This window comes from Sorex araneus, chromosome 1 (assembly GCF_027595985.1).
Source record: "Sorex araneus isolate mSorAra2 chromosome 1, mSorAra2.pri, whole genome shotgun sequence".
In the NCBI taxonomy this organism is placed as follows: domain Eukaryota; kingdom Metazoa; phylum Chordata; class Mammalia; order Eulipotyphla; family Soricidae; genus Sorex; species Sorex araneus.
The window spans coordinates 372531609-372558558 of NC_073302.1; the positions used below are offsets into that span (position 1 = coordinate 372531609).

Consider the following 26950-nt stretch of genomic DNA (forward strand, 5'->3'; position numbering starts at 1 on the left):
TTTGTCTCTATGTTGCCTATCCTTCTGAATTTTTTTGGTTCATTTCAATAAAACTTTAAACTTATTCTCTAGTTCACTTCATTTACTTTGTTCTCCTCTAAATCTGCCAAGTTTCTAATCACCCCAAACCAGTCACTCTATTTCCCTAAATCTGTACTAAAAATGTAACTTTAAAAAATTTTTTCAGGCCATCATGATAGTGTAGCGGGCAGGGTGTCTGCCTTGCATATATCTGACCTGGATTCAATCTCTGGCATCCCATCATGGTCCCCCAGCACTGCCAGGAGTGATTCTTGAGTGCAGAACTGCTGGGTGTGGCCCAAAAACCAAAAAAAAAATAGCTTTATAGAACCTAGAGAAATAGTACAGTGGTTTAGAGCTCCTGCCTTAAGAGCATGTGGTCATGACTTCAAATTCTTGGTGACCACATACACTAAGTGCCATCTTGACAATTATGCTCTTAGAGTCCAGCAACTCGGCTATCTGCTGTTCCCAGTTCCATTTCCTCAACAATTTCCACTGGCACCTTACTCCTGGGAAAATGCCACAGCTTAACGTATCAGCACCACAGCCAGGAAGTAGAGCCACTGGTAAGCAAGCACGTCAGTGCCTCTGTGATGCCCAGTGAGCACCAAACCCTGTGTGCCTTAACAAGATAACGGGCCCTAGAAAGTACACTTGCAAGCACTACTCTGAAAGGTCATACATGACGGGGAGGCCTTATGTGTGAAGCACCACAATGTTATGGTGACCCCCTGCAGCCACCACAGCTAATATTGTGTGAATACTACAACTTGGCATCGTGCAACTCCATTCATGGCATCATCATCATCATCATCAATAACAATGAAGAGACAGGGGAGCAGGGCAGGAAATATTTGAGACCCTGTTACATACAGAAGCCTCCTATATTTAATATACCTTAAGACAAGCACATTGGCCCTGATTTATTCTACATATTTGTTATTAGATAATTTCCACCCCCTCAGAGCTATTATAAGCTCTCAAAACATGTGAGAATGACGATATCAAATAAAACATAAATAGTATCTTTAAGGATTTTTTTAAAATGGAGTGTTTTAATTTTAATCTAAGAGAGATACTAGAAAGATACTCAGGACAGAATATTTAGCATATCCTGGTAGGTGAAGGTAAGGCACTAGGAAGAGGGAAGAAGAAAGCAGTTGAACATTGATATATGAGCATCATCTATTCAAGCATGTACTTCAGGCAAATAAAGAAACTCTTGAAAAATCATGTTAATGATCTGTGAATTTGAAACAAAAAGATAGTCATGGAATACTGCAACGTGTCTGGGACTAAAATGAAAAGAAAGTAGTGTCAGCTTGGGAGAGCAGGTGAGGAAGGAAAAGAGGAGTCGTGTCATCATGCATAGTACAGAAGGACTTTAGTTTTACATATGATAGAAGAGTTAGTATATGATTTTTAAGTAATAAAAGTCGTAAGACTAGACTTGACGAAGACAAAACTGATGGGACAGGGTATACTGAAATCAGAGAATGGTCAGTACTGGAATGAGAATTAAACTAAAACATAACACATGAGGAAGAGGACGTTTCTGATCACGCAAGGACAGAAGGTAATATTTGATGGGATAACTACCCCCTCACAAACATCTATTTTATTTATTTGTATATTTATTTTTAAACATCCATTTTCTAAGGATCAACAGTACCAATGCAAAGAGTCAGGATTAATTTCTGGTCACCAGGACTTTCTTCTCTAGCCAGCTCCAATGCCATCTTGCAGCTGCCTAATCTTCATCCTACTTCTTGTTTTTGGTTTTTGTGCCATGTCTGACAGTGTTCAGTGCTTGCTTCTGGCTCTGCACTTAGCTATCACTTCTGGTGATGCTTGAGGAACCATATGCCTTGCCAGGGATCAAATTGGGGTTTAACTGTGAACAAAGCAATCACATTACCTGCTGTATTTGCTCTCCAGCCACTATTTCCTGTTGTCACTTGGGCAGGTCATCTTATTACTTCTTACAATACCTCTTGCACATTTTGACTTTGTAGTCATTATGGGAATATTCTTAAAAATTCACTCCTCCTTCATTGATGATCTTTAGCATACTTTAAAGTTATATATAATTAAAAGAAAATAGGATTATTCATCCCAGACTGATGGAAAAGGCAATATTTCACTTCTGGATTCATCAAGTTCTTGCCATACCCCTTCATTTCCCAGCTCATCAGTTAGACACCTATTGAGTCAACTTCCTTTGGATGATTGCATAAAGAACTGCAAACAAATTTTAAGTAAAATGGCAAAGAGGCAATAAGTAGACTATGAAATACATCACCCTAATAACAATTTTAAGGAGTCATGGCAGAATACCCACATATATATGATGAGCATGTCCTTCCTAGAAACTGTGATGATTATTTTAGAAGGGAATTAAGGTAGTCGATGGATTTAAAATTTCTAAATCATCTGATTTAAAGATAAAGAGATTATCCTGGTTTATCCAGCAGGCTCAGTATAATTATAAGAGTCTTTCAAAATATGAGAGAAAGGTAGAAGAGTATATGTCAGGTTCATGAAGTATGAGAAGACTCAACCAGTCACTGTTGGCTTTGAAGATGAAAGGGGGTTGGCTAAAAGCCAAGTAATGCAGACATCCCTCAGAAGCTGGAAAAAGCCAGAGGTGGTAGTATTCAGAGAATCTCCAACTCTGCTGACACTTCAATTTTAGTCCAGTGAGACCCCTTTTGGACTTTTGACCTTCAGTACACTAAGATATTAAATACTTGTTATTTTAAGCAACTAGATTTATGGTAATTTATTATAGGAGTCATAAGAAACCGATATAGCAGACTAATGAATTCCAAGGTTATCATTGTTTTAGAAGTCTGAATATCCTGAAATATTTTGTTCTGACTAGATTTTACTGTGTCATATTTTTATTAAATTATATTTAGGTAAGAAAGTAGGATAGTAAGGGAAAATACTAATGATATATTTCTGTCACTTAGGAAAGTATTAGGAAAATAATTTATCTAAAATTAATATATACCACTTTATAAGACTTAATGTAATATAAGTTAAAATGTTTTATTAACCTATTTGCTTATTTGTAAAAAGATCCCAAGGATAAAAATAGGTAAAATGAGTTTTAACTTTTAAGTTTTTCTGTGAAGTTTTCTTAAGGGTTAAATATCATTTATTTCAATCCTAAAATGTTGAGTATATTTGAATACTAAATGACCATGATAAGCGAGCAACTTCCAAAATTCACTGAAGCTGAAATAAAAAATTTCATTTGAGATATTAAATTATTTAGCAAAATAATAATCCATAAATAATAACTTACAAAGTCAGTTCCTAAGAATGCTCCCTATTTAGTTCAGTTTAATCACAACAAAAGTTTAAACCTCTCATCAGTCACTTTCAAATTCCAGTTAATTAAAATATTTCTGCTTTTCTATATGATCTCTATGTTGTGAGATACAATTCCAGTCTTAATCAGCTGAGTATACAATGTAACCTTCCATCTGGTAAATCAATTTACCAGACTTAATTGTGCCCCACCATAACTCAATTAGACACTGAGGAAAACCATTGAAATGCTATTTCCTTTTCTTCAGAAGAGAATTATGTACAATTTCAGCATGCTTTGCATTTCTAACAGTGAAAGTCAACAGGGAGATATCACTCTCCTTTACATGAGTTTCCCATGAGAAAATCAACAGCAAAGTATAAAGTCTGTGCTGTTATTCATGGAACACTCCATAATACTAACTTGGCTTTTACCAGAACATATTATTTGGCAGCTAAAACCTTTAATTAGAGTTGTGGTTTGAACAGATTTGCACTGACTTTAGGTTCTATAGGGTCTCAAAGAACAACGTTGTTTTTCTAACCAGTTTATTCTTTTTCAGGTGGTTAGAACTGGGGGCGGTAAAAAGAAAACGTTGCTCTGAATCTTATTTTCTTGGATTTAATTTTGATTAAACATTTTTAAGTGAGTACTAACAGCAACTAGACAGAGAAAAATGAGCCACTCAACAAATGTTTACTGAGCACTTGCTCTTCACAAGACTGTATAAGAGGCAATCTGAAAAGAAAAGAAAACAAAACAAAACATCTGAACATATGACTGCTACTTTATAAATGGCACTGCACTGTAGCACTGTTGTCCCGTTGTTCATGGATTTGCTCAAGTGGGCACCAGTAATGTCTCCACTGTGAGACTTGTTGTTACTGTTTTTGGCATATTGAATACTTTATAAAAGGAGAGAAAATAATTATTGGTGGGAGAAAGAGGATTAACTTGGTGGTGAATCAGACAAATGAGAGAGAAAATGATGAAGCCAAAGAAAATGTCAGTGGTAGAATTTGCATGACTGGGAAAGAAGCTATCAGAAGAAATGAGGACAGAGTAAGTCTTGAGGTTGAAGATGGAGAATCATCACCTTAAATCCTGGTCAGTGTTTTAAAAATGCAGAATATCTTGGAAAGATCAACTTAAAATCTATAAATGGGATGAAAATTAGAAGTGTTGGGGCTAGAGCAATAGTACACTTAAATCAGGCATTTTTCTTGCAAGCAACTGACCCTGATTCAATTCCTGGCACTTTATATAGTCCCCTGTGGCACCCCAAACAAAAACAAAGAAAGAAAGAAAGATTAGAAGTGAGAACCTGGACTCCAAATGAAAATTCTAAAATGGAAAACATGAGTATGTTTGGTCTTGGTGAAACTTTATGATACATCAGTGTTTTATGACCTGCAAACTAAAAGATTAAAAAGAAGTAACAAAAATGGAGGGGCAAGCGTAGAGATGGAAGTGCAGCATATAAAATTAAAATTTATAGAAGAAAGGCTTGGTCAGTGGGGTCAGATGTACAAAAGAAGGAGAAAAAGGGAAAAATTCTAATTTTTAGAAAAGTTTTACAGTGTCAGGGATAGAACCCAAATCATGACACATGCAAAGCTTAGCTTATACATAGCTTATAGCTCTACCACTGGGATGTAAACCTGACCAACCTTTTATTTATTTTTAATTCATTCTTCAGGAGATGGATTTATTTTGAGTGTTGAAACATAAAAGGATTCTGTTCATGGAAGATTCTGAAGAAAAGTTTGCACTAGGTGGATCACTAACTCTCTTAGAAACAAATTCTGAACTACTGTAGAAAACAGGGTATCTTAAATGTCTTTTTTTTTTTTACATGCTGAGAGCAACTAGAATTTCTGACCTAAAATAACTTAAAATTTGCTCTCATTTCCCTCCAGTTCCATCTCTTTAAAATAAAATTAAAAGGGGCAACTTTAAAATTGAAAGGGGCAACTTTAAAAACTAATACTTCAACATAGATATTAGATTAAGCATTGGATATGAACATGACCAATAAGAACAGTAACTAACCTTAAGAATTGATCTCTGGCTGGAGAGATAATACAGCGAGTACGGTGCTTGCCTTGCACATGCTCAAGCCAGGCTCGATCCCTGCACCTTTATGATCACCTGAGTACCACCAGGAATGATCTCTTAGTGTCAAGCCAGGATTTGTAAGTACTGAGCACTGGAGTTTGGGGAGGGGGGCAGTGAGAAGAAGGAGGAGAAGGAGATGGTTGAGGAGGAAGAACAGAGGAGGAACAAGAAGAAGAGCAAGAAGATATCTCTCCCACCATTTTTTTAGTCATCTGTAGTCTTCTTTTTGCCTGGTAGCAGAAAGGCAGACTGTACTTCCCAGAGGGATGTGTCTTGTACAATCTCCATATCTGAACTCCTCTTCAATCCTAATCCCACTTTATTTCTTGTTAAATGGAAAGTATACATTTAGAGTATATATATATATTTGGTCACACCCGACGATGCACAGGGGTTATTCCTGGCTCATGCACTCAGTAATTACTCCTAGTGGTGCTCAGGGGACCATATGGGATGCTGGGAATCGAACCCGGGTTAGCCGAGTGCAAGGCAAATGCCCTACCCTCTGCGCTATTGCTCCAGCCCCTACAGTATATATTTCAATAGCATTTTTATCAAAAGTTGTTTTTTATACTTATTTCTAGCCAAGTAATTTTTAACCTTAATGCATTGATACTTTTAAAACACAAAAAAATTCACTATAAGCATAAACTTTCTTGTTTGTTTTTGGAAGCCTCACCTACTGGTGCTAAGAGATTTTTCTTGGCTCTGTGCTCAGGGATTAATTCAGGTGGTGCTATATGGGGGCTATATGTGTTGCTAGATATGGTATTCATGGGTGGACCCCATGCAGGGTAAGTGCCTCACCTGTTGTCCTATCCCCCATGAGCCAATTTTCTGATTTTTGTCTCTGATATTCTTCTGTTAGAATATGCCCCTTCTAGGGGACACCACACTTTAGAATTATCTTTTCTCAGGTGGCAGCATTTTCAGATCATTTCCTGATAGAAATAAATTTTTACTGTATCATCTCATTTATCTCTATAAATATGTTTAGGACTGCCTCAGAGCTCTGTCATTCACTTATTTTAAAAAAGATGATAGATGTTATGGTATTTTCAATGTTATCTATCTGAGATATTGTGTTATTTTCAATATTATCTATCTGTGAATATCAAGCATTTCTTTTGGCTTCTAGTAAGAAGATACTTTCTAGTAAGAAAGTATCTGAAACACAGAACTCTGTATCACTGAATTCCACGATTTTACAATCTTTTCAGCCTGGAGCCCCCTGAGATGTCTTTTGTTTCTAGTGTTCATATTCTTACACTTCCATTCCTGCCCCCAAACCCAAGAACATACAGATAATCTTTCTCTTCTAAAAGGCTAATAGCTACTCAAAGACAAGTATTTTGAATGTCTTCAAGAAAACTCCAATTCTGAATGTTCTTTAACTTTGTAAAATGTCTTATTTCCATCTTGCATCACATACTCAAAATGAAACCTGACAACTTTCTTCTATATCTAAAGAAATAAAGAAATTAGATCCTGAAATTTCCCTATGTCAACTAGCTTTTCAGTCTTCCCATTTCTAGTGAGATGTATATTTATGCTATTAACTATACCTTGGGGTTTAGACAGATCAGAATTCCACCTCTGCCTCTTACTAGCTAGCTGTGTGAACTTAGATAACAACCTGAATATTAATTTTTACAGGATACAGCCCGTTAAACTCTTTCAATTATTTTTATTCTGATTAGTATTTAATAACCAAGCTACATGTTCTCAAGTTTTGTTTGCTTCAAGCTAACCTAACAAATAATGAATAAACTGCACTGAAATCTATGCTCCTCTTCGCACACCAAACTTAAGAGAAAGTGAATGTCTGTAAATTGGATCTTTCCTGGGATTCTTCCATCTGGTCCTACCCTACCCAATTCTTCTTGCTGTCTAAAGTAAATTCCTCAAAATGATCACTCACCATGCCTTTGCTGCATTGCATGATGCAGTAAACTAATTAACTCTTCTCCTTACCACTTTTCAGGATATATTATGAATATATTCTCTTCACTTAGATTCTCCTCAACACTTGACCCTTATAAATACTCTTCCTTAAAAAAATCCGAAAAAATCTCTATACACTATTAAAACACTATCATCATAATCATACATCATTCTATATCACTATAAAATTTGGGGGTGTAAATAAGTAATGATTAATAATAATCTCTGTACCTGTTTTCACATACACATATAATTTCTTTCCCATCAGCAATCTTGAAGGTATAAATTTGATTATTAAATCATCTTAATTAATAAATAAATATTCTACCAAAACAGGAACAGAAAATAGCTCTTGCTTCTTTATAAATTTTATAAATTAGGTTTTAAAAAGTCATTGAATTCTGACATCTACCTGTAAGAATACTTTACTATTAGTATCTGACCCTCAAAAAGAACACACATTCACATAGTTTTGGAATTTAAGGGTATTTTTGTTTCCCCTGCTCCCAATAAAACTGCAATGATGTCTTGTCATTTTAATTATGTGACCTTTAAATGAATTTGAGGATAGGGCCAGGGTGATCATATGGTGGTAGGGCATTTACCTTTCATGCTACTCACCTGGGTTTGGTGCCTGCCAGCACATAAGGGCCCCAAGATCAACCAGAGGCAATCCCTAAGCACAGAACCAGGAATAACCCCAGGAATAACACAGAGAACTGGGTGTGTCCCCAACACTAGGGGGATAAATTATGAAAACACTCTCAAGAAATGATAAAAATAAAACTGGCAGATTCACTAAAGGTACCTAAGATAGGCGAGGTTCCAGAGATACAGACATTTTATTCACTGTGTTGAGGGGTGAGAAGTAAAGCAGGTTTTATTCATTTTAAACAGAAACTCTACTGCTGGTAATCTGTACTGTAGAGTAAAAAAGCAAGCTAAAAATGAATCCCTGTAATGTTTACTGCAATGATATTGTAAATAATATCTTAATGTTCAATACTAGAGGTCCATAAAAATGGTCACAATAGATCTGTTTAACAAAATATTTAAAATAATATTAGAGACCTATATTTGATATTAAAAAGTATTAAGTGGGGCTGGAGAGATAGCACAGTGGGTAGGGCATTTGCCTTGCACGCGGCCGACCCAGGTTCAATTCCCAGCATCCCTTATGGTCCCCCTAGCACTGCCAGGAGTAATTCCTAAGTGCAGAGCCAGGAGTAATCCCTGTACATCGTTAGGTGTGACCCAAAAAGCAAAAGAAAAACTATATCAAGTTATTTTATATATTTAGTGCTAAAACAATTACAGTGTTTATATTCCATTTATTTATATAATTTTGACAATATGGATTCCTTTTTAATTAAAACAGCAAAATATGTAATAAAAAAGCAAAATATCCAACATAAGGAAAAGATTTATAAAAGCTAAAATATTCAGTATTTCAAGTGACAGGCCAAATAGCTTAGTTTCTGATAGTTGAAGCAAAAAGTATAGAGAAATGTATAGCTACAATAGGAATTTTAATGTCAAAGAAAGGTAAACATTATTTGAGCAAGAATTGTAAGGGGAAATTATTTCATATGTATGTATACATATGTAGTGGTAATGGAAAATAGGATGTATCTTTAAGACAGTTTTTAAGGACTGGAGGTGTTTATATATTTTCTTAGAAACAAATGTATAATATATATATATCTTACATATATATTACATATAAAGTGTACAAATATAGGCATAATTTTTTGTTATAAATAAAATATAGTGAAAAAGTAATAGCTTCTATATAGAATATTTAGACATATGACTTAAATATGTCTATTGGTTTTTATATATCCACAAATTTTATTCATTTCCTAAGAAATCTCTGTTTTGATTTTTCTCATTTGATTTTTCTCTGTGTAAGAAAATATTATTTTCTTACAAAGAAACTGCAAAGTATTATATCATGGCAATCATTTTCATTTATAGTGTCACAAAATTATTTCATTGGTCAATAATTCAGTTATTTTTGTGGCAAATATATTTATAAAATCCAACTTAAATGATTATTTTACTTCTGGAATAGTTTATTTGAAAAATGTTTAAATATTTAGATGCAGAAAGAATATTCTGAGGTTTTAAAGTTGTGGTTTTAAATAATTTGCTCTCAATGTAAAATGTCTGTAGTAGTTGGAATTACAGAAAAATTGCAAAAATATAACTCATACTATTTCTAAAACACATCTGAACAATATACATCTTTGGACTGGATTTAAATTACAAATGGTATTTCTGAAATTATTACCATTCTCTACTTTTATGAAGATGAATCAATATGGAACTTTAACTTGAACAAAATTGCCTTTCTCAATTATACTAAATACCATTTATTTATCTACAAAATGTAGGGTTGAAAGACTAGATCCTGAAATAACCACCTCCTGTCCCTGGTTCCAAACCTGGAATTGTACTTAGCACTAATATAAATAAAAATGAGAACTGAAAAAAATTCTAACTTCTTTGTGACAACTTCCTTGTCTTTAAAATTGGTGAGAAATAATGAGGTATCTATTTTAAGAGGTACTAGTGTCATAAAATATAGTTAAGATCAGTAAAATGGTTCTCTAACATAATCGTCTCCAATGTTTCAAAAAGTGAGGTGCTATAAGAATCTACTTTATTGCTGGCACTTTAAAATAAAATAAATAGAATAAAAAGAACACATTATGGATAATAAAGGTATAAGTTTTCAGATGTATGTGTTCCATGTTGTGTAGTGGTTGATGACAACCCTTTAACCTAAATCTGAAAGAAATCGGTAGATAATCTAAAATGACTCTAATCTCCACAGTTAAGGCCACATAATAAAATATAGATCCTGTCAGTGAATAGATTCATTATTTTAGAGGAAGTGGTGTTTACATTGAACAATACAGATAGCAAGGGCAAATAAAAGGAGCTGAATTGTAAAACATTTCAATATCACTGCTTGAGGGTATGGGAGATACAGATAGAAAAGCTTCTTGTGTATTGTAGTGCTTAAAATGGCTTTTGAAGAATGAGTAGGCAATTCATTTCTGAAGAGCCCACTAAGGAAAGAATTGAAGCACATGTGAAAATTTTGATGAGAGTTAATAGGCTCTCAGTTGCCCTTTAGAAGGATAAATGCTGTTCTGAGTTTCACTCTAAATTCAGGTCACTTCAGAGTTACTATAAATACTCAAACTTTCAGGCTCCTGGTCCTCTACCCCCAGAATAATTTCTAACTCTATGAGAGTGATTGATTCAGGTGTGATATAAAACCCAAGCTATTGAAATGAAAGAGTCCTAATACTTTTTCATAAGTACCTGGGCAAATGTGCTAGATTTTACTATTTTTGTTAAGATGTTACAGCAAACATCAGTACAATAGAACCTGGATAGGAACACTTACTCCTAATAACAGTATATGGGCACATTGAACTAATGTTATCTAAGCACCTGGGATCTAGGAAAATCTAGAAAACCTCTTCAAATAACTTCCCTGTTAAAAAATTTTTCTATTCTAATTTGTATTGATTTCTTCCTACTTAAAAAGAAAAACATGGGGGGCTGGAGTGATAGCATAGCAGGTATAGTGTTTGCCTTACACACGGCCAACCTGGTTTCAATTCCCAGCATCCCATATGGTCCCCAGAGCACCAGAGTAATTCCTGAATGCAGAGCCAGGAGTAACCCCTGTGCATTGCCCGGTGTGACCAAAAAGGAAAAAACAAACAAACAAAGAAACAAAAAAACATGGAGGCTGGAGAGCTACAATAGGATGTAAGGGTCTTGCCTTGCATTCAGCTACATGGGCTATGACCCTAGTCAAATCTCTGGAACCATAATATTAGAGACAGAAATAGCCCCCAGGGACCAACAGACATGGTATCAAAGCCAAATAAATGATGAATTTTTTTTTTAATATATGGTTCTTTTCAGAATTTAGTATCTTCCTTGGATTATCACTGTCATCCCGTTGCTCATTGATTTGCTCGAGCTGGTGACAGTAATGTCTCCATTCGTCCCTGTCATATTCACGATCAGGAAAATGAGACCCATTATTGCTACTGTTTTGGGCATATCAAATACACCATGGGTGGCTTGCCAGGTTCTGCCATTCGAGATTCTGCATAGTTCTCTTCTGGGAGCTTTGTTTTATAGTCTCTGGATCTTCTCCGTTGATGAGATTACATGAGATTACATGGGAGGAGTTTGTGGGTGTGACTGCCAAGGTACTGGAAAACTGGAGATCTCGGTGGAGGAGGTCCAGTCCCGAACTGAGCAGGCTTGGAGAACTCAGCCATGGGTCCCACATACCTGGGTTCCTCCTTTGGTTCCTTCATGTGTGAGGCTCATCTGAGTGTGTGGAGAGGGGCTGTGGCTGGGTTCTGGAGATTTTCTGCTTGGGGCAGGGAGAGAAATTCAACGAGGTTCCTCCCTCTGAGGAGGTCCGGGCATGGGGGCAGAAGATTCTCCTTGGATTATATGATTCATAATTAAGACTACGTCTAAACTCGGAAGAATTGGCCATGATTGATCAGTAATAATGGCTTTGGGCACTTAGGGGGTTCAATACTGACCCACATGTCACAGAGGTGCTGTTTTGGTCTACACCTGTACTGCCTGTGTGATAGACACAAGCTACATGTGGATATTTAAAATTAAATTTGGCAACCAATATGTGTCAACCAAATTTATCTTCACAGGCATACTAACCACATTTCATATTCAATTTAATGTGATAATGTAAAGAGAATGGTGTCTAAATTCAATAGTACTTATGCAGAACTTTCCCATCATCATATAATGTTCTTTTTATTTTTGAACTGATACTCAGGGGTCACCTAGGCATTGCTCAAATGCCACTCCTGGTGTCAGGGATCATATGGGAGTTGGCTGCACACAAAGCTTTATTCCTTAAACTTTATTTCCTGTACTATCTCTCTGGACCTCAAATTCCTTTGCTCTGCACTGACAAAAATTGTTTTTAAAGAACAACATATAATTCACTGTAGCAGCCTAATAAATTCTTCCTTAGAATTTCCTCTCTAGTATCTATTTAAAATATATACAATAAAATTATAATTAATAAATCTAATTAATGACAAAATTTTATAACTACACATACTACTTCAATATCTGATCTACATTCATCAGATGGCTTGGATACTTGATTTTACACAAAAAACTGGAATAATTATTCATATCTGGAAATAAGATATAGTTCCTCAAGAACTAGGATGGTCCAAATACTAAATTATATGAAATTTTAATCAACCAACCAGAAAGAAGTGCCCTTCTATATGCATTATTATGAAGACTGTGACAAGAAGATTTTTGCCTTACTAGCAAGAATTCTGTCTTACTCACATTATTTAATACAAACACGCGCAGCACAAAATACAACTTATCAGGTCAGAAATGAAAATGTTATAAAACACTTTTTCAAGGACTTTTTTATCACCAAATTGGGAGAAAAACATTAATTCAACATTACTAATGAAGATGTCAAATAATTGGTATCATATTTCCAGTTTCAATATCAGAAAGTACAGTGATGTATTATAGATAAGAAAAATGTCAGAATGAAGTATTTATTAAAAATGATGTAGATTTATCTTGTATATGGACAGGAGTTAAAACTGGAGAAATCCTTAAAATACTGAAATAAAAATAAACTAGAAAATGAGTAATAAAAGAAGAAACAAAGATAATTCTGGAAAATAAATTAAGGCCACTTGGTTAAAAAGAAAAATAATTTAGCATGCCAGAATAAACTGCTCTTATTCACTGCCTTAAATACAAAGCAGGTTTTGAAGAAATGGATAGTAATTTTCTTCCAATTTTTCTGCAATGAAGAAAATTTTCATTTAATGTAAGTCAATTACTCCAATGATAAAATTAAAATTGCTAATATATCATCATTTATTGTAGAGCATCATTTAGTTCTGTAGATATACAAGTTTTTTTGTGTATATATATGTATATGCATAAACATATATCACTGCATCACTGTATCACTGTCATCCTGTCGTTCATTGATTTACTCAAGTGGGCGCCAATGAAGTCTCCGTTCATTCCAGGCCTGAGATTTTAGCAGCCTCTCCTTACTCCCTTACTCGTCTTTTCCAACGATTGGCGGCTTCTTTCAGTGTCAGGGACTGAGACCCATTATTGTTACTGTTTTTGGCATATCGAATACACCACAGGGAGCTTGCCAGACTCTGACATGCAGGTGGGATACTCTCGTTACCTTGCCTGGCTCTCCAAGAAATATATATATTTATATATAAAATATATTCAGTATATATACATATATATGCACATATATTCCCATATATGTACATACATGTGTATATATATATATGGGAGTATATTCCAAATGTTCAAGCTTGATCATTCTGAATATTAAAATTTACTAGTTATTTTCAATCATCCTTATGACTATACAACTGATGGCTAAACACTTTTAAAGTCTTAATTATTATTTTTTTTGCCAATTTCTAATTACAATCTTATCTAGAATGTCCTGTCTGCTTTTAATTGATTATGGGAACTAAAAAATGCCCATTAGACTTTGTTATAGTTAATAATTACAACAAATTTGAGATACACTTCTGAAACAGCACTCTCATTTATTTCTTAATTATACGTTCTTCAAATATTTACCATTTAAAATTATGATTTTCTTCATGAAACATGATGATGTGTTTCCCTTTCAGAATTCTACATCAACTTAGGAACAGTTTGGCCCAAATCTTTAATTTAATGGAGAAAACAGATACAAAATCATGAAGTGTTATGTTCAAGATCATATACTAGAAATAGGATTAAGATTGAAATTCAAGCCTCCTTTTGCTATGCTAATGTTTACAATTAAAGACTGAGGATGCAATTAAGCAGCAGAGCACTTGCCTTATATGTGTGGGTCCCTATATTCAATCCCTAGCACTGCAAAAAAACTCAAACCCCCCAATTGTTTACAATTATATATATGACTACTACAAACATTTCCTACCGCTAATGCCACACCATTATTCCCAATGATTCATTTTGGCAATACTCTGCTGAGTCTCTGTTTCAAGCAACACCTGTTAAAAGCACTTTAATGCAATATATTTATTTTTTCCAATAATCCTCCAAAACAAAATATTTCTATAATTGACATGTGTAACATTCAAAGTTCAGAGAAGTCCTATTACCTGCTCATGGATATAAAGCTCTAAGTTTATTACCATACTTTTCATAATTTTCAGCCGTTTTTTTAGCTTCAACCGTGAGTTTATTTTTTATGTTCTGTTTATGCTATATTGGCTTTTTTACACTAGGTTCCCCTAAGTCTGAGTTAGATTTTTCAAAGTTCTTGCTAATTTGACTAATTATCACACAATTCTCAGCTGATTCTATTCTCCAGGAAGTTATCTTACATACTGCACATACAACTAGAGAAATGAAACTTCTTGTTTATTGACTTGTGAAACAATTTTGTTCTTTGATTACCATAACTACATCTATATAACTATATCTAAATTTTCAATAAAAATGCTTTGGAAACCTGATTTCTATTATGCTTTTTAATGACTTTTAATTGAAAATGACATTATGAATTTGTATTATTTTTATAAGGAATGATATTATAAGAGAAATAAGAAAAATATATAAATAAAATCTCTATAATTTCCTATAATTTCCAAGTCTTGTTAGTAGGTTGGACTCTACACAGTATATACTATATGTATATACTATATAGTAATATGGTATGTACGATAATATAATGTATTAAGCATATACATGTTTTATTATACTATTTTAATATACAAGCATATAGTATATAATTTAATATATACACATGTACATGTGTGTATATATGTACTAAATATATATACTAGCCTTTAATATATATAGTATACATATGCTAACTATATACACCTACAGACACATACACACATGCACGCACACACACACACACACACACACACACACACACACACACACACACACACATGAATTTCCAAGTCTGGCTTCAGAGTAGTTTGGATTCAATATAAATTATTGGTATAAGTAATATATATGATAATGTATACATATATATAAATAAATATATTCCTCATTAACTAGACATTATAAAGATCATAGGAAGTACTCTCCCTAAAATACTGCCCTAAGTTCATTATTTGCATTACTTAATTGAATCCTCAAGATAACTATAAGAATAAAATGTACTAGTTTTCCCCATTTCGGGGGCTGGAGTGAAGTACAAAGGGCAGGGCATTTGCCTTGCATATGGCTGACTCAGGCATCCCATATGGTTCCCGGAGCACTGCCAGGAATAATTCTTTCTTGTAAAGCTAGGAGTCAAGTTTGAGCATTGTTAGGTGTGGTGCCAAAACAAAAACAAAACCAATCAGCCAGTAAAACAAACAAAAAACTCCCCATTTAACTAGATGGAAAATTTTGACTAAAGAGGATGATAAATTCCCCAGAATTAATACTCCAGATTTGTAAGTAGTTTCAAAGCCTGTATTATTGTAACCCATTGCTTCTTCATTCCCAACAAACTGGTGCATAATTTATACCATGAGTATGTTTAATAATATTAAGCAAGAACTGTCAAAATTGTCAAAATAATGAAATTTAGATAGAGTACTAAATATGTAAAAATGCTGCAGTCTTGTCATCTAGAATAAGATTTCTAGATCATCCCAAGTACTTGTCTCCAATTTAAGTAGAAACATGTTTGTGCATATCATTGTGTGCAAATGTGTGTTTGTGTCTTATGAGAAAGACAAAACTTCAGATTGAGTAGAATAGAGCAAGAGGAATTGAAAATATTTTCTAAAATCCATGGACTAATTCTGGATTATAATAATTTGATCAGTTCATCAAAGCACCACAATGTATCTTCTGATTGGTATCCTAAGGGAAGATTTATAAATCTATATACCTCATGTCTGCATAATTTCAACTTATTCAGTGTAGAAAATGATTTTGGCACCACACACCCTTCTATTTGGACCTATTCCATCTCGAAGTCTTATTCTACTGTTGCTGCCATTAAAATGAATATTTCTGTGGGGTTGGCAGTCATATTAGACTAAGCCAAGCTTAATATGGTTTGTGCACTTGAAGAGGTTAATTTCGCCAGCCAGCTCATTATGTTCATTTGTGTTAAATGGAAAAATTGTAATAGTGAAAAAAGGGCAAATTTCACTGGGTAAGACCCGAATAATATAATGGTGCATAAAACCTCTAGAATATTTTTATCATAATATTTCATAAGATATATACCCACACTCACTGAAAGATTATCCAATTCAAAAGACCTGAAGGTCATTTCAAAGTCAGTAACCACATAAGCTTATAACTTGTGAGAAATCTGTGATATTTTGAAACTACCTGGATCCAGAAGCTTCCTTTCCCTATTTTTATAGTTATCAGTATATGGATATAAGTAGGGCATATACATGATATAATTTGCAGCCAAATCATAAAAAAACAGTAAAACACTCTAAAATTTAGTACCAACAAAGATCTATGTTAGGGAATAAAATGCATCACAGAGGGAAATTCAAAGCGGAAGTGTGACTTTACGCATTTTTTTAAATAATTTTTTTCCTAACTTTACAACCATCTATGAAGAGCTCTGATGTTCAATAAAGTGAAAAATAAAAGAACAAAAGACTCAATTCCTACCTCTAAAAAAAAAGTGAATTAGGACAAGGCCTTATGAGAGCCAACTATTTATACTATTTTGATGTCTTCAAAATGCTTAAACTGTTAAGAGGTATGCTTCTCTCCTAAGGGGACAGGGGACTACGGAAGCATGGTCCACTTTACATGACAAAGGTCAGATTTCTGCAGGCAAATGAGATTTCTACAGTTAACAGTTCCTAGGTTGTACTGTCTAGCTGGATCTTAAGAGGTCAAGAGAGGTTCCAAATTGTGCTCACTGCGTACAGGATACCCCTAGGGCCACTTTAATCACTCTAAGGTCACCAGGACTTTTCTTACTTTGATTCTAGCTTTACACTCTTAAATCTTGCTACTTCCCATTAGCAATTCATTACTGATTAAGGTGAGAGAAAAATATAAGAAATTTATTATTCCGTGTAGCCCAAAAGACAGAACTTCCTTACTAAATAATTCTTTAAAATCGTACTAGATTGTATACAGTGGAATTTCAGTAGACCACAAAAGGTGATAATTAGCCCTCAATAGAAAAGCCTGACACAGTTAAAGCTATGCTGGTATTTACATCATGACTCCATCGCAACTAATCCAGATCTTATTAATATAATGAAGTTTATAGAAAAATTATCTTAAACACTTTCTTCAAACATCATAGTTTTTTTCTATTTTTTGCTTTTTGGGTCACACCCGGCGATGCTCAGGGGTTACTCCTGGCTCTGCACTCAGATTACGCCTGGCAGTGCTCAGGGGACCATATGAGATGCTGGGATTTGAATCCGGGTTGGCAGCATGCAAGGCAAATGGCCTACCTGCTGTGCTATTGCTCCAGCCCTTCAAACATCATTAATGTTGGTAATATTTCATTATTTCTTTAGTATCAAATCACAAAAAATACAATATATGCACATACAAAAATTGTTTGATTTCCAATGCTCTTCGTCTCATAGCAAATATATCTAACTTTTCTGAGTGGAATGAAAATATACTATATGGATTATACAACTATTATAATTTATTATATTTTAAACAAATTGGAAGAATTCAACCTGTTAATAATTTATGAATAGTGTTTTCACTGTAATTAATGAAGAGTACCTCAAGTATTTTAAATAATATGTAGAAAACCTCTACATATTAGGTTTAAGTAACCTATCGTAGCTACATAAGCAGATATTGGGAAATTAAGGAATATTTTGAAACCCCTAAAATATTAAAAGAATATTAAAAGTAGTTTAAGTACTTTATTGACTCAACTTTGAAAATGCTGATTTTTATAGCTCTTCAGGGAGAAATCTAAATACTGAACAAATAAAATATACTCTAGAAGAGGGCTTTATATTCCTACTAGGGAGAGGCACATTGAATGTCTTTCATATTTGTGCAGATTTTCATTCATTTTGTTACTCCTGAGAATGATTTGTCTGGATTTTGTTGTACATTAATAGTTTCTGCAAGAAAAAAACTGGCTTACTATTCATTCTTCACAGAGGGAAAAATCAAAGCTATTATACTGGAAACAGTGAGAGAAAAAGTGTGGGATTTCATCAGTAGTCCTTAAATATTGAAAAAGGTTAGATTTTCTTTCTGGTTCCAACTGCCTGGAAGTAGGATTCTTCCCGGTTCCAACTTGCCACTTCTTTTCAAAGTCAGTGTCAGTTCTGCAGTCAGTTTTCAATCTCCCAGTGGTAAGAATATATTCAAAAGCTGTGTGCACAGCAGGGGGGAAGTCTTTCTCCATGAATGTAACTGTATCACTCATCAGTAACCCCTGCCATAAGGAGACTTGTGTTTTCTTTCCGTTTAGTGAGTTCTAGGACTCTTGAATGCCAGTCACTGCCCTGAGGCCCGGGGCAATATTCACATAATCTCTGTCAAGAGTTGCAACATACACCATTGGTGCAAGTAAATTTCAAGTCTGTGCATCCAAGTTTCCACATTCTAAAACTCATGTCCTTTATGGTTGAATTTTTATAAATCATACTCCAGATTTCAGAAATTTATGCCTGTTCACTCTGCATTCTTTCATCCCAGAAAAGTTTATTTATGTGAAAGGCAATCTGATTTATAGGTAATGGTGTGAAAATCAGTACAAAATACAAAAATCATTTGTCCTATTGCTAAGTATTCTTGAAGCAATTTTACTTCCTGAAATAGTTTACTAAACCCATGGTTTTAAATTTGAAGTACAAAACTATTTTGATTATTATGATAGAAATTGATTATTAAGGATTGAGTTGCAGTTCTTGAAAATCCTTCTCCAGTGCCTGGTACAATAGGGCTTGATGGGAGGTAAAACATTCTTACTTGTGATTCATTTTATCTTTAAATCTTCATTATGTTACATGTAAGTTACATAACAAAAATGTCATCAATGTACACATCTAAAAAAGTTCTTACACTATAGATCCTTTCAAATTATTCAGAATTACTTGGAATAAAAATGAATATATCTGTGTGAAACAATTTTCCACTCCACAGGCTGCATGTACAAATTGTGAGCCCAAATAAATATAATGAACAAAATAATTATTTTTGTTTTTGTTTGGGGGGTCACACCTGGCTGTGCTCAGGGCTTACTTCTGGCAGTGCTTGGGGAACAATATGGAGTGCTGGGGATTGAACCCAGGTTGGCTGCTTGCAAGGCAAGTGCCTGACCTACTGTATTATCTCTCTGCTCCCCACTCCACCCCCGTGATACTTTTCTAAATATTTTTACAGGTTAATTGTGAATATAAAAATGCTTAAATTTATAATTTTAAACCATGAGATTTTAATGCCCCAAAGTAGAGAGAGAATATGGGGAATATTATCTGCCATGGAGGCAGGGGGAGGGTGGGAAAGCGGGGGTATAAGGGGGATATTGATGGTGGGGAATGTGCACTGGTGGAGGGATAGGTGTTTGATCATTGTGTGATTGTAATCCAAACATGAAAGCTTGCAACTATCTCACAGTGATTCAATAAAATTAAAAAAAAAATTAAAAACACCATGAGATTTATAAAAGAATGTATGCAAGTGCTACTTAGTTTATATCTAGCTAGTGGATTAGTATCAAAGATAAGGGTCTATAACACATTAAGTATACATGTAGTAGAGGAGTAAAGAAGAAGAAGAAGAAGAAGAAGCTGGAAAAATAAATGCAGGTCTTTAGAGTCATCAGGTCATTACTAAATTCCAAAGTTCCCCTAAGTAAGTTTAACCTTAATTCTATTATAAGAGATAATATTAGCTACAAAGCTTCACTCTGTGTACTCCAGTAATCTGAGACATTAAGCAAGTCACTCACTTAGAAAGTAGCCTGGGTCTTATCTGTTTTCAGGACTGAAATAATTATTTTTTTAAGTGTGTGTCGGGGAAAAGGTAGCTGATATTTCTAGTTTTGTGGTAAATGGTCAAGGTTAACAGAAAAATCAGACAAATGAAGGGCAGCACAGAAGTACCTATTAATGGAGGCCATTAAAATTTTCTGAGAAATCAATTTTCTATTTTATTCCTAGCAGAAAGCAGTTTGTGACGCACCCAAATATGACAAATTTTTAAATAAAAAAAACAAACACTTTGATTATGCACTGAAGAAACTCATGTAGAAATGAAGAAACTCATGTACACATTGCTCACGTGTGCACATTGCACATAAACCTGCGTGCTGAGGACAGTGGTGGAGAGGTCATTATGGGTATGGCTCAAATTCTTTGATTTTCATCTGAGTGATGGAGAAATGAAATCACAGGTATGTTATGGAAGAACAAATGGAGTCTTCTTGTTAATCAACTTACCAGTTTTTCGAAGAGGGAAGTCATCCTTTCCGTCCTGTGCTCCTGGTAATGTGTATTTGTAGGATGGAGATGTTCCACTCAGGGGAGGAGAGCTTTGATCCAATGATGTGTGGTGGGCAGCCCTAGAAGAGAAAAAGCGGATTTGCCATTTATGTTGGAGTTTCTGCCACATGTGGGTCAGCAATAATTAGTTGCACATGGTGTCTGTGTGTCTCCGTTGTGTTTGTGTTCTTTCTTTAGCATGTATGAACCACAACCTCATGTAACCTAGTTCACTGTAGCAGTCTGTCAGAGAAGGCTGCGTGATTCCCCTGAAAGCCCACTGTGTATTTTGTCACCATCAAACCAACGTTTGCTTTCCTAAAAGAGAGAGAGGACCAAGAACCTGAATTCTGCTGACACGATTGGGGATATTTGCTTAACATAGAGTAGAAAAGCCATCATCTGGATTAATTTGAGTCGAACATGTAGAACAACTGAGTGCTTGGTCTAACAAACCTATGAAACAGTACATAAAGGAGGGTTTTCACTGAAGATGCAGCCTTGTGTCAACAACCTTGGGTGCCCTGATTGCTATAGCAGTTCCAAGGTAAACAGTTGCAGAGTCTAATTATTTTCAGCATAAAGTTGATTTTTAAAAAACAGTTATCTTTCCCTCATTAATACTATGAGGAGAAACTGTCTTATTAAGGAAAATTTTATTGCACTGAATACAGATTAGAGAGTGCATATAAACACCCATAATTATCACAAAAGAAAAAATAGTAGCTAAGACTCGCATCCTCACCAGGATGTTATTCTATTTGCATTATTTATTTGAATCATACCTTCTCAAAAAGTAACTGGCTTGATGTGTTTGATCTAGGTATTACTGTAACAATGTATTAAAATTAGATTCCATCAATTAATGATTTATGGTTGTCTGGAGTTAGAGCCTACTAAGTTCAAGGCAGTAAAAAAGGGACTGCTAAGTAACATTTGAGAGCCATGTTTAAAACACCCAAGGGAACAGCTCAAACATTTTTAGCTGACAAGTTGTTTGCATGTTGTTTTTTACTGAAAAAAGGGTATTATCTATTCTTAAAACACACTTTACCTTTGAAAGACCATAAATTAGTTATAAATTACATCTAGAGCTTTGGGCAATAAAATATTCTTTAAAACTACTTATACACATTTGAAAATTTTCATTAGAGATTAATTTCTCAGATCAAATGACAGGCCTGAAAGAAATTATTCAGACCTAAAAACTATAAAACATTCTGGAATTTAGGGATCTGAAGAAGGAGAGACACTTAGGAAACAGAATTGTAAGTACACTAATTCACTAATTAGAATTCCTGCAGCATGTACAATTTTAATACAACAAGTAATCATGTCTTTATTGGCTTGTTTTTGATGATGTGAAGTATTAAAAAAATATGTAAGTGTAAAACCGATGTTCATTCAAAAAACAGAATTATAAAAATATAAAGAAAAGAAACTACTATTAAGTCTTTATGCAAAAGTACTTCTCCTATGATTTGGCCTTGATATTTTTACCATAAAGGCCATTCCCAAGAATACTTGGGTTTGGAGCTGGTTGGCCCACACCAAGGGCTACTGGGGCTGGGCATGCAGTGCCAAGGATAAATCTCAGTACCTTCAGCACGCAAGGCCTATACTCAGCCACTTGAGCCCTCACCCACTCCTAATTTTTAAAACACCAGGTCCTTCATATTTTCATGCACACAATTGTATATCGTGTAGCACATCTTTCTTGAATTTGAAAAACACAGTTCCATAAATACTGTAATAAAATGGGTTTTTGCAAAGTTTGTGTACTAGAAACCAATCAATTCTCATTTTACTAGATGCAAAGGCATGAGGTGAAGTGAGCAAGGGCAAACTCGTCACTGTAGACTTAGATTTATCTTACTGCTTATCTCCCTTCTTTCTCCTCCCTTGGCTTACTTTTTTAAAAAAGAACAAAAAATAATGGACTTATAAAAATAACTCTGATCTCCTTCTTACATCAAGCCAAGTAAAATAAAATTTCAACATGCCAAACATTCAAAACCGATTGCAAAGATACCACTCACACCATCTGAGAACAGAAAAATGTGAAACACTAATTAATTCCTATGTCCCATCACACATTTCAGTTATTCATTGACCAGAGAACTGACATACTTCCCTGCACTCAAGATGACATTTGTGCACATCATTAAGCAGTGCTCTTTGTGAAGCAGTCTTTATTTTATAGGACCGTCCCTATCCCAACAACCTTAAAGAGACTGCACTATTATTACTCCTCTTTTCCAGAGAAGGAAACTAACTGAGCTATAGAGAATGCAAGGAACTTACCAACAACCACAGAAAGGGCAGACCCCAGATTTGTGGCCAGGTAAGCTGCATCTCGAATCTGTGCTCATCGTTATAGAACCCTGGGGATTAAAAGAACTAAACACTGAACATACGTGTACCAGAGCTTGGGATGGCGGCTCACGGAATGATTTTTTCCATTAGTTGGAGTGTCTTTCGTTGCTGATTTACTCAACAGGAATTCTTGAAGCTTCTGCTTTACTTCTGTACTTGCCACTGCCCCTAAACACACGCATGGAGAAACAGATGTTGATTTGGAATTTTGTCCTCTAATGTTACTAAGTTGTAAAGTTCTAAAGTTACTACGCAAAAATTTAGAAGTAACACCACTGGTCACAGCATATGATGTTTTCTTATTAAAAGAAGAAGCAAGAATCTCAACAGGCTTTAGAAAATGGTATTGCAATGTTTTGTAATTACAGCTTCAATTGCCAATTTGAAAAAAAAAATCTTCTATGATTTCTTTAATTGCTTTTGCAGAAAGGGCATTCCCAGAATTAAAGCTCCATTTTCTCCCCCTAGGCTTTGAAAAATACTGCTGAGGAACAAAACATTTGTGAAAATTAAGAATCTTGGGGAAACACATAAATAATTAAAATATTAAGTAATATTTTCTTAACTGCTAGTTTGAAAACTAACTCAAAACTCTTTTGAACATTAGACAAATGAATATTGCTGACAACTTCAGTTTAACTTTGCTACTAGATTTTGAAATGGCCTCATACAGGGGAATTATTTGGATCTGTCTCCCTCTTGTGGATAGTTTTTTTGTTTTGTCTTGATTTTTTTTTTTTGAACAAGTGTTCTGCCCTCAAATCTTCCCCAAAATATGGGTACCAAAAAATGAAACAGAGGCAACTTTTGATGTACAGTGCAATTATTATTTGATCAGGAAGATACATCAGGAAAACGTGGAAGTCTGTTTATTATTTAATTGGCCAGCCACCTATACTCTCTAGGGTTTTATAGGATTTAAAGCCAGACAATGTTACATTTACATCTCGAAATGCTCTGAAGAATAGAGAGCTATTCTGTGAATCTCACAGCTTGGGGCGTGGGGTGGGGTTGGGGGTGTGTGTCTATCATTAATTCCTTTAATCAAATACAGACAAGTTGATGTTTCTCAGTCACTCTTTATCAGACTTCTTTCTGAATGCTGATCAGCTAAAGATGAGTGCATCTTTTACCCTGGCGCCTCTTACTTTCTCGTCCTCTGTCTTTGCCTCTGAGAGGAGGAAGCTGCTGTTCTCTGCGGTGCCTCTCTACTTCCTGTTCTTGTCTCTGCTGCTCCAGTTTCTGCTCCTTTTCTAGGAGTTCTTGTTGCTGTTTTATGGCTAAAAGTTCCTGTTGCAACTTGCGAGAAGAGAAAAACATGAGCGTATGCAATTTCTTTAGGCTTCACAGTCATCAGTTACCAAATAAATTAGAATTATAATGCAATGTTAGAAATCTGTTTACAATTTGATCCACTTATTTGTCCTTTAAAAATCTACATTACTAAGCTCTAAAAACAAGAAATCAATGACACAGATGACCTTAACGTCATCTCTAAGTTTTAGGTAGCTTTAATAGCTGTGTTACCCTATCAAATTATTAAGAAATTTTCTCAGATCTTTAATTCCTGAGTATCTGATATATGTATGTGTGTGCATGTGTGTGTGGTGTGTATGTAAATACATATATACATCTCTTTCTCTCTATATATACATAGATAGGTATATCTTTATATACACACACACATACACTAAACAAACAGGCAGAAACTGCCTAAAATTTTACTGTACCAAGTCTCTTGTTATAAATCAACATTATAAATAAATAAATAAATAATAGATTTCAACGTCTTTGTTTTTAGATGTGTGGCACCACTCTGGGTGGAGACCAGGAAACCCCTAGGGTCACACCCAGTAGTATTCAAGAGGCCATGTGGTGCCAGGGAATGAACTCAGGGCCACACACATGCAGAGCATGTTGTCTACTACTTTGAGTCATATCCCTAGACCATGATTCTTCACTTCTTATTCTGAGAAATGCTCTGAAAATAATCCAACTTAATAAAAGAAACCTTATGTTTTGATCTAAGGGAAATCTACCTGGAATAAATGAATGCTTAAAATTTCAAACTCTTTGAAGGTTTTTAATAGAATGATGCAGTTGATCTATCTACAACAAGTATCTTCTTTTTAAAAACAGCACACTGAAGTCTATTTTGTTCTGGTGCACTAAGACCTTCAGATAACAGAGACTCATAAGGAAGAAAGCAATTCCATAAAATCACATACTCCAAAGCACTATTCTTTGGCTGTCTGAGCCCCTTTATTCACTTGAAACAATAAATGACAGGAATATGAAGCATTCTTAATAATTAATTTCAGTTTCTCCAGATTAAGGAATAGATATCTATGAATAACAATTAAAGTGCCTACTGAGAAATAGCTATAGACTCTGGGTTTGATTTAAGCTCTGACATCCTTAGATATGAGATTCACACAGCACTTTTCAACCTTTTAACACTGGTATTAGTCTGTGAACTAGTGGCTGAAAACTGCTGATTTACACAACTCACTGATTTAAGTAACTGCTCAGAGGTTTGACCCCTCAGATGGAAGACAAACATAATATCCCTCAAATTTCACACTCATAACAAACATGAAATTTGGCATCCAAGCTTGAACCCTATTAAATTTAATTATTACTCATTTTTAACCTCTTGGTACTATTGAAGTTAGTATAATATGCTATGTGTATTACATGGGAATCTAAGGCTCTGAAATTTATATTAAAATTTATATTAAAAGGCATTAGAACAAAAATTTGAAGACTCTAGAGCTGGCACCCAAGTCACTCCACAATTGAAGCCCATTCTGAAGGTCAACCAAGATGGTCTGATCATTGCCAAAAGGATATGATTAGAAGAATTTATGGACACCCTTTATAGGAAAAGTTTGGCATTCTGACATTGATACACATGTCTTTTTAAGAGGTATTTTTTAATATATATTTCACTATTAAAAAATTGTAACGCTAAACTTAATAGGCAGAGTTGATCAAGCTAACATAGTGCTTAATTGGAAGCCCCAAGGGAATTTACATTTATCTCAGGAATCTCATGTTTTTTTGTTTTTTTCTTGGGAAGAGAGAGGCTGGGGTCACACATGACAGACAGTGCTTAGGGGCTACTTCTCCCTCTGTGGGTGACTCCTGGTGGAGCCAGAGATCAAACTAGGGCTACTTGCATGCAAGGCAAGGGCTTTAAGGCCTGTACTATCTACCTAACCCTCAAAAAATAAACTTTTACAGTTTTAATCTACTATGAATTTTTTATGGTTATAGAAACGGGGTTAAAACAAGCAAGCAAATCTTTACTCCTCAAGTTTCAGATGCTCTGGATTAGGAGAGAGGAGGGGCAGGACTAAGTCCCTCTAGAGGCATACAAGGCAAAGCTGGGGCAGCCACTTACTGTCTGGTCTTGGGCCAAAGTACAGTATATATTGAGGCCTGATCTGAATGGGTGAAAAAAAAATAAGACTGCACCATCTCACTCAACAGATGCTGCATATAGAAACCAAAAATACAAAACTTAAAATGTCAGTACAGTTTGATTTTCTCTTAAGCGAGCGTCTGATTGTTGGGTGACTTAGATGAAGCTGATTTTATTCCAAAGTGAGGAACCCAACGAGAAATCCCAATAGGTTTTACAGCA

The 26950-nt window shown here is 34.8% G+C and overlaps 1 protein-coding gene across 6 annotated transcripts in view; it reads right to left on the reverse strand.

The window, feature by feature from the left end:
- The window catches only part of HDAC9 (histone deacetylase 9), a 1006394-nt gene that overhangs the window by 424370 nt on the left and 555074 nt on the right, over positions 1-26950 (reverse strand). For 2 of the 6 annotated variants that reach the window (XM_055131803.1, XM_004602237.2), the window contains 3 exons: positions 24450-24600; positions 23343-23469; positions 20884-21005 (listed from right to left, as the gene is read on the reverse strand). In XM_055131803.1, coding sequence (XP_054987778.1) covers positions 20884-21005; positions 23343-23469; positions 24450-24600 — 400 coding nt within the window. The remainder of the gene's footprint in view (positions 1-20883; positions 21006-23342; positions 23470-24449; positions 24601-26950) is intronic. The other 4 variants (XM_004602242.2, XM_055131822.1, XM_004602238.2 and 1 more) reach the window with 3 other exon arrangements.